Source organism: Lissotriton helveticus, chromosome 3_1 (assembly GCF_964261635.1).
Source record: "Lissotriton helveticus chromosome 3_1, aLisHel1.1, whole genome shotgun sequence".
NCBI lineage: Eukaryota > Metazoa > Chordata > Amphibia > Caudata > Salamandridae > Lissotriton > Lissotriton helveticus.
In genome coordinates, this window is record NC_136061.1 from 888,034,419 (window position 1) to 888,046,886 (window position 12,468).

At 43.4% G+C, this 12,468-nt stretch overlaps 1 protein-coding gene across 4 annotated transcripts in view; it reads right to left on the minus strand.

Moving 5' to 3' along the window:
- Nucleotides 1-12,468, minus strand: part of EPHA10 (EPH receptor A10) — a 1,640,855-nt gene that overhangs the window by 783,737 nt on the left and 844,650 nt on the right. For 3 of the 4 annotated variants that reach the window (XM_078681221.1, XM_078681224.1, XM_078681222.1), the window contains exon 6: nt 11,160-11,326. In XM_078681221.1, coding sequence (XP_078537347.1) covers nt 11,160-11,326 — 167 coding nt within the window. The remainder of the gene's footprint in view (nt 1-11,159; nt 11,327-12,468) is intronic. The other variant, XM_078681220.1, reaches the window with a different exon arrangement.

Below are 12,468 nucleotides of genomic sequence, written 5' to 3' on the forward strand. Positions count from 1 at the left end.
GGTATAGTGATGCAAGAGGCAGCTGGGCGGCAGCCTGGGGCTGCAAGGCTTCCTGTTGAAAGTGCTGACCTCTGGGTTGCTCCAGGCATGGTGCAGCCGGCATTGCCAGACTTTACTGGTGTTCCAGGATGTAGGGTGAACACTGAAAACTTTTTGCCGATTAATTTTTTTTCAGTTGTTTATGGATGATGTTTTTTTGGCAGAGATTGTTGAGCAGACTAATTTGTATGCAGAACAGTTTTTGAGGGAGAACAGTGCCAACCTTAAGCCCCACGCTAGAGCTACCGGGTGGACTCCCACAAATCTGGAAGAGATGAAGAAGTTCTTGGGTTTAACTTTTTTGATGGGCTTGCTTAGGAAGCCATCAATGGCTTCACACTGGCCTACTAGTCCCTTGATGGCAACTGCTATATTTCCGGCAATCATGAGTCGTGATAGGTATTTGCTTCTGCATCGGATGATGCATTTTGTCGATAATGGTTTAGCTTTGCCACGAGATCACCCTGATTGTGACTGTCTTTTCAAGATTCGACCTGTCATTGATCACTTTGTTGATCGATTTTCTGAGATTTATGCTCCTGGGAAAGAAATTGCAGTGTATGAGTCTTTGGTATTTTTCAAGGGCCGCTTGGTTTTTAGGCAATACATTCCTAGTAAGAGGGCACGCTATTGAATTAAGCTGTATATGCTGTGTGACAGTCAGACTGGATATGTCTCTAATTTCAGGGTGTACACCGATAAGGAATTCAGGATTAACCCCCCTGGTTGTCCGTCCACTTCTGGAGTGACTGAGAAAATTGTGTGGGAACTTGGTAGAGGATTATTTAACAAAAGCCATCATTTATATGTAGATAACTTCTACACTGGTGTGCGGTTGTTCAGGGAATTGGCCAAAGTGGACACTGTTGCTTGTGGCACAATCCGCTCTAACTGTAAAGGTTTCCCAAAAGAACTTGTTTGTCAAAAGCTTGTCCGGGGACAGTGTAGTGCATTGCGTTGCGAGGAGCTTCTAGCTGTGAAGTTTTCAGACAGGAGAGATGTCTACATGTTGACTATCATCCATGATGAAAGCACCTAACCGGTGACTGTTTGGGGTGAGGTTGCTGAAGCGCGCAGACCTGTGTGCATTTTAGACTATAATAGGCACATGGGTGGTGTTGACAGAGTAGATCAGAGGTTGGAACTGTATGCTGCTCTTCGTAAGGCTTACATTTGGTACAAGAAGTTGGCTATCCATCTTTTCCACTTGGCAACCTTTAATGCTTTTGTTGTGTTCCAGGAATCTTGTCCTCAGTCAAAGATGACTTTTGTAAAGATTCAGGAGTCTGTAATAGGCAGCCTTGTTTTAGTGGAACAGGCAAGTGTTCCTAGAGTTGGAGTGGTGGAGGATGTTGCCAGATTTAAAGATCACCACTTTCCTGATCAAATTCCTCCTACATCCTCAAAAGACTTTCCCAGTCGGAGATGTAGAGTCTGTTGGCAAAGAGGTTTGCGGAAGGAGGTTTGTATGTACTGCCCCGACTGTTCTTCTAACCCTGGGCTGTGCTTGGACTGGTGCTTAGCTGGCGGTGTGCGTAGAGTGGCGCTTGACTGGCGGTGTGCGTGGAGTGGTGCTTGACTGGAGGTGTGCATAGACTGGCATTTGCCTAGTGGTGTGTGTGGGCTTGTGTTTTGCTGGCGGTGTGTGTGGACTGGTTATTGGCTGGCAGTGTGCATGGTCTGGTGCTTGCCTGACGGTGTGTGTGGAGTGGTGCCTGGCTGGTGGTGTGCGTTTAGTCGCGCTTGGCTTGCGGTGTACGTGGACTGGCGGTGTGCGTGAACTGCTGTTTGCCTGGCGGTGTGCGTGGACTGGCGCTCGTCTGGCGGTGTGTGAGTAGTGAATTGATGCTGGTCACTACACACAGTGCTAGCTGAGCGCCACTCCTTGCAATCCATGAGTTTGTGTAGTTGCTGTGTCAGGAATGTGGGCTTGTGAAAGTGATGGGCCCTTGAATGGCGCTGTCTGCTGTTGGAAGTGTTGTAATGTGATGGGTTCGCGGCTGGCGGTGTGAATGTTTTGTATGTGTCACACGTATGAAAGGTGTATGAATGGCCTGTTTAGTGGTTGGTGCCTTGTCGTGGCTTCACAGCTCACGAGCTGTGAGTCAATAGTTCAGTTTCTTGTCCTTTCAATTATTAACAGTGCATTTCATTTTTGTGAAATCACTTGCTAATACAATTGTATATACTGAACCATCACTCACCCTCGTGCCAAATCCAACCAGTATGTGTGTGTGTTTGAGGAATTGATGGCTGTGTAGTAATTTTTTTATTTTTTTTTTAAGCAGGGTGCACCTTGTCCCTTTTTTGTGAATGTTGTGATGTGTTTCTTTCGTGCCTGGTGGTGTGAATGGTCTTCTGTGTATCAAGTATGAAAGGTGTGTGAATGGTCTGTAAAGCGGTTGGTGCCTTGTAGTGGCTTTACAGCTCACGAGCTGCGAGTCATTGGTTCAGTTTTTTTGTCCATGTAATTGACAGAGCATTTCATTTTTGTGAAACCTCTTGTTAATAACATTTTATATACTGAACCATCACTCGCCCTCGTGCCAAATCCAAATGTGTGTGTGTTTGAGGAATAGATGGCTCTGCAGGAATCTTTGTCTTTTTAGTCTCTCTGCCAAGGTGTACATTCCACCTACGAATAACCTACCGATTGTAGATATTGTTGAAAACCCATGGGAGTACATGATGATGCCTCTCTGGTGAATTCTAACAAGTTATTTTATCCACAATATCCTGCAAAACTCACAATGTCTGTCACATTTTCCTTGCAATATTGTGCCAAAATTGTCACGCTGCAGAAATAAACAACTAATTTTGTCAAAACGATCTGGCTTTGCTAGGGGGGTCACATGGGTTTTTCACTCCGTGCTCGGTGGCCATCTAGGGAAACCTACCAAACCCACACATTTCTGGAAAGTAGACATCCGGGGGCTTCCAAGGAGATATGTCTTGCGTGGATCCCCCAATGTCCCCTTACCCAGAATCCCTTGAAACCCTCAATTTTAGCTGAAAAAATCAGTTTTTTTCACACATTTTTGTGTGTGAACGTGTGGCATCACCGGGCTCACACAAATTTCCTACCACCCAGCATTCCACCAGGTCTACCGATAAAAATTATACCTCACTCGCGTGGGTGGGTCAAGTACCCACGACATGCAAGGGGCCAAACACTATTGAGGCAACATCAAAATGACCTATCACAAAACAACCTGGTTTTGCAAGGGGGGTCACCTAGGTTTTTGTCCCCGGGCTCGGGGGCCATCTTGGGAAACTACCAAACCCAAACATTTCTGAAAACTAGACACCCGGGGGAGTCCAGCGAGGTATGGCATGCGTGGGTCCCCGAACGTAATCCTACCCAGAATTCCCTGCAAACCTAAAATATAGGTAAAAAAAACACTTTTTCCATACATTTTTGCGTGGGATCACCGTGCCGGAACAAATGTCCTACCACCCAGCATTCCCCTTGTTCTCCCGAGTAAAATGATACCTCACTTGTGTGGGTGGGCCAAAGGCCTGTGACTAGGAAGTGCCCAAAACATAGGGATTTAGAGTATAGCACTGATAATTGTAAGCGCTATGTTTTTTTAAAAATACAATTTCAGCCAGTTCTGCTTTGGACACCCCCAAAAGTGAGGTATCATTTTATTTGGGACACTAAGGGGAACGCTGTGGGGCTGGAAATTTGTGCCGCACGGTGATTCCCACACACACAAATATGTGGAAAATGTGTTTTTTTCAGCTAATTTTGAGGTTTGCATGGCATTCTACGTAGGAAAACGTTGGGGGATCCATGCAAGCCACACCTCATTGGACTCCCCTGGGTGTCTAGTTTTCAATAATGTTTGGGTTTGGTACTTTCCCAAGATGGCCGCCGAGCCCGGGGCCAATAACTCAGGTGCCCCCCCAAAACAGGTAGTTTTGCTATAGGTAATTTTAAAGTCTCCACCGTATGATTTGGGCCTTTTCCTGTTGCAGCTACTATGCCTACCCACGCAAGTGAGGAACCATTTTTATCGGGAGTCCTGGGAGAACGCTGGGTGGGAGTAAATTTGAGGATCCTCGCAGATTCCAGAACTTTACCACACAGAAATGTAAGAAAACAGTGATTTTTTTGCAAAATGTGAGGTTTGCAGTGGATTCTGGGTAGGAGAATGATGGGGGATCCACGTAAGCCATACCTCGCAAGACTCCCCTGGGTTTCTAGTTTCCATAAATGTGTGGGTTAGGTAGGTTTCCCTAGATGGCCGCCGAGCCCCGGGACAAAAACTCATGAGACCCCCCTTGCAAAACCTGGTTGGATTGTGATAGGTACCCACCCATGCAAGTGAGGTACCATTTTTATCGGGAGACCGGGGGAACGCTGGGTGGGAGGAAATTTGTGGATCCACACAGATTCCAGAACTTTCCACCACAGAAATGTGAGGAAAATGTGTTTTTTTTGTCAATTTTTAGGTTTGCAAGGGATTCTGGGTAACAGAACCTGGTGGGAGGCAGTCAAGTCACCCCATCCTAAATTTCCCTAGGTGTATAGTTTTTAAAAATGTATAGGTTTGCTAGGTTTCTATAGGTGCCGGCAGAGGTAGGGTTAAAAAACCACAGCTAGGCACTTTGCCAAAAAAGGGTCATTTTTCACTGCGAAATTGAGGTGCAACCGTGTTGCGTTTTGCGCCGTTTCCTGTCACAAGCACTAGGCCGACCCACACAATTGAGGTACCATTTTTCTCAGAAGACGTTGGGGAACGCTGGGTGGATGGAAATGTGTTGATCCACGCAGATTCCAGAACTTTGCACCACAGAAATGTGAGGAAAATGTGTTTTTTTGGTCAATTTTTTAGGTTTGCATGGGATTCTGGATAATAGAACCTGGTGGGAGGCAGTCAAGTCACCCCATCCTAAATTCCCCTGCGTGTCTATTTTTCAAAAATGTATAGGTTTGCTAGGTTTCCCTAGGTGCCGGCAGAGCTAGGGTTAAAAAACTACAGCTAGGCACTTTGCCAAAAAAGGGTAATTTTTCACAGCGAAATTGAGGTGCGACCACGTTGCCTTTTGTGCCGTTTCCTGTCGCAGGCACTAGGCCGAACCACACAATTGAGGTACCATTTTTATCGGGAGACTTAGGGTAATTCAGATCTGTAAATCAACTGTTATTACCTATTGAGTTTTCATGCATTTGTCCCTTCCAAATGAAAGACATTGTGTTAAAAAGCAGTCATTTTGAAAAATGACCTATAATTCTCATGCTAGTATGAGTATTCCCTATTTTGAAAATGTGCAAAAATTTACTGTTTCTAAACTCTATAATTTGTACCCATTTCAGAAATACATAGGTGTCTTTCCTGCCGATTTTTCCATGTATACATTTTCAAAGAATAATTGCCCTAAACCCGGTACATAATAAAATACCATTGCAAGTTGCTGCATAGTTTTTGGCTCTGGGTTCGTTGGGTTCTTGGTGAACCTACAAGTCCTATATATCCCCACAACCAGGAAGGTCCAGCAAATGTAACGGTATATTGCTTTCAAAGTGCTGTCAAGATTATAAGAAGTTACAGGTGAAAACATTGACACAAAAGGTTGTTTTTTTTCAACTAATTTTCAATTTTTCAAATATTTAACTGTTGGTTTCTATAAAGAAACCTTCATGGATTTAGACAAATGACCCCTTTCTGAATTTAGAATTGTGTCTACTTTTCTAAAATGTATAGCTTTCCAGGATCCATTATTGCTTTCATACTCACTTTTACAATTAACTGGAAGGAGGTTGGAAGCACTAAAAAATAGCAGAAATAGGCTATGTTCCAGAAAACTGTCAAAACTGTGTGAAAAATGTTGGTTCCCTGACAACAGACTGCCATTTCCTAAAAGCTGGGGAAATGGTGATTTCAGACCACAAACCCCTTTTTGATAACAATTGCAGGAAATAATCCAGAGGCTTTCATTTACAGCACGTTTTCCCCATTTTTCGGAAATACATTTTTTACAGTATTTTTCTCAATTTCTGGGACCCCTCCAAGAGAATCCACAAACCCTGGGTACCTTTACAATCCCCATGATGTTGGAAGAAAAGGACGCAAAATTGGCGTGGATACCTTATGTGGTCAAAAAGTTACAGGGGCCTAAGTGCGCACTACCCCAAATAGCCAAAAAAAGGCTTAGCACAGGAGGGGAAAAGGCCTAGCAGCGAAGGGGTTAAATAACTTTTGGCAACGCACATATATATGATAATTACCCTCAGTATGAATTTGTGGCCTAGAATTTCATAGGAAAGACAATGCAATGGGTTTGCAAGCTCATGCCAATCACAAGTTGTATTTTTTGGCACACTTTGTCCAAAATATACGCATTTAGCTCAACAGATTATACACAGCCGACAAGATGAAAGAGAATGTTTAATATTGTATTCTGAATTCAATTATAAGATTTTAGCATACATTAGCAAATTTAATCAGCTACATGGATGCAGATGATATGCTGAATCAGACGAGCAATCCACCACTCAGCCTCTGAGCAAGGGCATATGCTTACGAAAGCAGGGTCTGGTGGCACAGTGGACTAATGCGTCCAATGCACTGTTTCTGTGTTTAACATCCTGGTCACAGGTTCAAATGCAGGTGGGTCCACTTAGCCTTTTATCCATCTAAGATCGATAAAATGAATACCATTGACTTGGGTAACAATAAACATCTGTTATTCAGCGCTAAGATGCCTACAGGTGAACATGTGCTTTACAAATACACATGTTATGAACATGTGTCACATGCAACCCACTCACAGCTTTTTACAGCTGCTGTACACAGCGGATAACCTTATTTTCAAAGGTAGGCACTAATAGTTGTAACTTAACACCATTTGGAATAATGATAGAGATCCATTATGGATCCCATTGACTACAGAGGTCCAGAAAACAGATGTCCAAAAGCAGAAGGCCTGGATTTTACTCAGATTAGAATATGTTTCCCTTCAGTACAGATCCCAAATTATTTATGTTTCAGAAGGTTCAGAGGGTGAAGTTCTCTATTCTAAGAACTAATATGAAAATGTATGAAATAAATGGAGAGGTGTGTTGCAGCGGCCAGGGAAGCTGACTTCGGAGCACAGGGTTCACGGTTTGATCCTTGGCTCAGGTCGCAGCGCAGCTCAGCACCATGTGACTCTGGGCAATAGCTCATTTAATTTCCACGATGGCCCACAGCATCTTAAGACCCGTAAGGGTGAGTAGTTTGTGCTTTACAAATACAGATTAATGTCATCTTTGCAACACTACAATTTTAACATAGAATTGAGCAAAGGAGATGCCTGGAACTATATTACGGCATTTGAGGTGAGTTTCATCTACTGACTAGAAAGGCTAAACAGAGCTGAAGATGACGAGTGATAGTGTAAAATAATGTACAGGAAAGTGACAGTGATAATGAGACATTCAATTACCAACCTGAAGGCCCTGGGAAGGTGTTGGAGTACTGGTGAGCATAGGATGGTAAGCAGTAGTGAGTCAAAGTAAAAAGCTAAGCCTTAGCTGTTAAGGACTTTTCTAAAATTCTTCAAGCAGGCCTCATTCTGTATCCTGATTAGTAAAACAATATGTAACGTGGGTGATTAGGAAGGAAACCCATGTATCAACTTTACTGGTTATTTGAATGTAGTCTGGCCAATGAATATTCACCAGAAGATATGAGTGCAAGGTTTCATACATATTTAGATCCTTTAAAAATCAGATATGCACGTGCTAAAACATATATTGGGAAGTGTATTTATGGTCCATTTTATATACAATTTCAACTGCAAAGTACTGGATGGCACAACACCATTTTAATACAATCAAATATTCATGTTTCCAACATACTTTAGCATTACGAGATGCCTACTCTAGATATATGCAGCCAACTATGTACAATACAAATACGACCATAAATTTGCATACAGAATCTTCATCTGACAATCTTATTTATGTATAGTAAAAGGAATGGGCCTAAATAGCGTGTTAGTCAACCAACACTACTTCTACAACAGTTTCCCATAGTGAAAACATATTTATATTATGTATAGGGAGAAAGGAGGTGATAAAATTGTGGAAAAGACTTGTTTTGTGTTTCTTACAAAGACTACAAAACAGTGATTGTTTTGTTACAATTTATGAAAACTGAGGCGAAGTCAGGGCCTAGCCACCCAAAATCTTTACAGCATCTGAAAAATGTTTGTTCCATTAAGTTCTACAGAAAGTGTCATTATTACTCTTCTTAAGTCTGGGAAGGTAGGGAAGGAGATGGATTCCTATCGGTCGCTGTCCATGATCAATGTGGATGCTAAAATCCTTGCCAAGTTACTTGTACATCGTCTGCAACCCCTGCTGCCGATGATAGCGCTCCCCGATCAATCGAGATTTATCCCGGGGAGATCCACTTCTCACAATTTCAGAATGATAATCTCGGTGTTACACTATCTACACCCTGATGTAAAGGCTGCGGTTGTGTTCCTGGACGCCACTAAGGCGTTTGACATGCTTGTACGGCTGTATCTCTTCTCGATTCTAGGGCATATGGGATTTAGCGCACTGTTTATCAACAGAATCCGGCTGTTATATACTTCACCTAGCGCACGCATACAGGTGATTGGCATGCTCTCCGATCCATTCCCAATCTCACGAGGTACTAGGCAGGGGTGTCCACTGTCTCATTTGCTATTTGCGATCGCATTGGAACCCCTGGCTGCTCGCATCTGACAACACCAGACTGCGCGGAGAATTGGATTCAGCTCTGGTAGACTACTCTCCCTCACTATATGCAGATGATGTCACACTGTACATTATTAACCCAGAGGAGAAGCTAAACCCTCTTCTGAGAGAATTAATCCGCTTTGGCGGGCTAACTGGGGTCTTTAAAAACTGGGCCAAATCAGTAATTTTTCCGCTGATGGATGGTACCTCCCCGGTGACATCGGAATTCCCCTTAAGGTGGGAGGCTGACGAGGTTAAATACCTAGGAGTTTGGATAAGCCGGGACACATAGGAAGTGTGTCGATTAACCTATGGTCGAGCGATCACATGGTTGGAGGAAAAAGTTGAGATGTGGTCTAAACTACCCTTGTCCTTGGCGGGCAGGGTTGCACTGGCTGAAATGGTTATATTACAGAAATTTCTGTATTTGTTTGTCAATATCCAGATTCCATTTACTGGACACTTTTTTAATTCCCTAAAATCTCAACTGGTCTCATTGGCGTGGGCGTGTGGTAAAGCAAGAATTTCCTGGGACCTGCTAACTCCTACATTGAGGCAGGGTGGTCTAGGTGCTCCAGACATGCAGCTTTATGAAGCACTGTGCCCAGGCACAATGTTTGCACTACTGGGCACACCCTACCCACTTCCAGCCACACGTGGCAGTAGAGACTGATGTCATGGCCCCTGTCCCACTTAAAGTGGCATTATACCAGAAAGCTCGACGCCCTCGTGAAGACATAGACTCTGCTGGAACACTATGCTGGGCATGGAGGAGCTGCGTAAAAGGGTTGGAGTCCCAATGCTGTTTGCCCCTTCCATTCCCTTGCTGCATAACCCACTGCTGCCTTGTATATAGGACAGTATAAGTAAGTCCCAGGCCCAGAAGATGAACCTTTAAACCTTTGCTGATTTATACCCTGATGATCAGTTCAGAACCCCGCCTGAAGCGACTGAGGGCCTGCCGGTAACATTTGCGGAGATCTTTTTATACCACAGAGTGCGAACGGCATGCCGTGCCCTCTGGGCTGAATTTCCGAGGTCGCCGCTGCAGCTGCCTGCATTGGAAAACTTACTGAAATCTCCATCTCCCTGTAAGCTCATTACGCGCCTATATACCTGCATGCAAAACACTGCCCCTTTGGTGATACCCAACTCCTTTAGACACTGCAATGAAGACCTAGAGACACCTTTGGCTGAGTCATAGTGGGAGTTCTGCTGTGGGCAATTAACCAAACTTTCACCGAATTACAAACTAAGGCTGATTCATTTTAAATATTTGCATAGATTTTACAGAACACCAGTGGGCCTCTATCACATGGGTATACGTGAAAATGATGGATGCTGGTACTGCGGATCCGCCTCGGCTGCATTCTTACATATCTCGTGGAATTGTCCCAAGTTGGCAGAGTTCTGGTCACTAGTTTTCGAATCAATAAATTCCATCCTGAATGTGTCACTGGCCCCTTATCCTTGGGCTATGTCAAAGATACGCAGCCTAAGCTGCGCATGCTCCATGCACTATTATTATTGATTGCGAAGAGACAGGTCGCGATTCACTGAGGCAGGAGATGGGTACCCTCCATTAAGGACTGGGTCCGGGATGTCACATGTGGGCACACGCAATTAAGTGTATTTTGGGAATGGATGCCGCCTTCTTCCTAACCTTGCGACATACGGGAACCTTTTCTAGCATGGCTTCAAAAACAGCAGGGGTCGACAGATGCTCTAGCCATAAAAAACACCCAGGATGTGGTACCGTGTGATCTTGCCCCTCTGGTGCCTTCATGATCTGTTTAGGTGGCGTACCTTCCTTGAAATGCGGTTGGGAAAGTCAGGTATGGGTGTATACTGGGCCCTTGCTGAGGTATTGCACAATGTTCTTCTCTATTGCAGTCGTAAGATGTTGCTCTTCATCATTGTCTAAGCAATTGCTGTACGTTAACTTATTTATTAGAAATGGGGTACCGGAGTCTGTGTCAATAATGTGGACTGTGTACCATTTAGACTGTACTTTTTAAGCTCCAATATTGATCAATACCATGCTGGCTAGTTGTATTGTATTGCATCTTGCATGTTTTGAAATGTCAATAAAAATTTATAAAAAAGAAAAAAAAAGAAAATTCTACAAAAAGTGTACAACTACATGCAAAGAATAAACAGACATAAAAGAATTCAGGTGCCATCTGTATAAGTAAAAAATAACAGGGTATTGGAAAGACCCTTTGATATGCCATGGATAAGAACAGATGAGCAATCAAAATATACCAGAACGATTTCTTATGTGAAACGGATTAAACAATTTAGAAACTGTTAACTGTATCATGTTATCTAAAACATCCTAATTAACAATGCAAAAATCTATGAGATATGTCAACAAATAGTGCAGACATTGTAAATTTACTTACATTCTCCGATGGTCTCCACCTCAAAGCTGGGGCTATAGCTTCCATAGTCTTGCGATGAAGATGTCCGGATTTGAAATACATAGACAGTGCTAGGTTTAAGGTTGCTAACAGTCACAGCAGTTGATGCTGTTTTCACTGTAGAATAACTTTGGTCTCTCTGATCCTGTGCAAAACAAAACACAGAACAGCATATTTAGCAAACTATAGCCATATCGATTACATCAAGATTTTTCAATAAAAGGATTAAATATTTCTAATATAATCATTGTCTTTCTGAATCTTTACTAGAGGTATGACACATGCAAGACCTGCTGATTAATATTTTTATTCTGCATCTTGAAAATCAATTGAGATGGGTTTTCACACTCACGTAAGGTTTGGGCCAACAACACCTCTCAGAATCAATCTATATGTTCTAAAGAGTGTAAAAAGCTGCATGGTGACTAGTAAAACACCCCCGTATTCTGCACAAGGCTTTAAGCATGCTTATTAATAAAGGTTCACTATAGTCTTATGATGGATGAGTCTAAATCCTTGAATATTTCACAATTTAATTTGAATATGTGGACAGGCCACCCTTTAACTTTTATCCCTGAATACTGCACTGCCATATCGGCAGTAGCGGCTTGTGGAGGGAGTGCCACGGGCAGTGAGGTGGGGCAGGGAAGGGGCAGGGTGGGAGGTAGTAAATTCCGTCTCATGGCCGACCAGAGTAATGTAAAGAAATAAAGAAATAAAACGTATCTCATTGTGCGTGCTGAAATGCATTTGGCGTTTCAATGCGTGCAAGAAAATTCATTTTATTTATTTCTTTACATTACTCCAGTCGGCGGTGAGGCGGAGTTTATTACCATCCCCCATGCCCCTCACCTCTCCCACCCCACCTCAATGCCCGCAGCACTCCGTCCACGAGCTGCAACTGCATATCAGTCACTATGGTTAGGCGTACCCTCTTGGGTCGAATAATGACGCCGTGACTCTGTGCGTCATTCCGATTGCATGTCTCTGAGATTTATCATGATCTTCCGTGTTTATTGACGTCAGGACCCACAAGACAGACTTTTATGTGGTGTGGTCTGCTGTGGCTCAATTATCTGTCTATGAGAAACGATACCGCGCCTTAACCATCGCAATTGACCCTAGAGGCCCGGGTAGAAGTTGTACTACCTACTGGGGATCTGCGAATTTTTAGCTTCACTTTCTGCAATATTTCCGCGGACTGGTTGTTTCCCGACGTTACGACGGTTTGACCAAGGCAGATATACTTTTCCTGTCTAACCACGCCTTTGTACAGTTTCAAGAAAA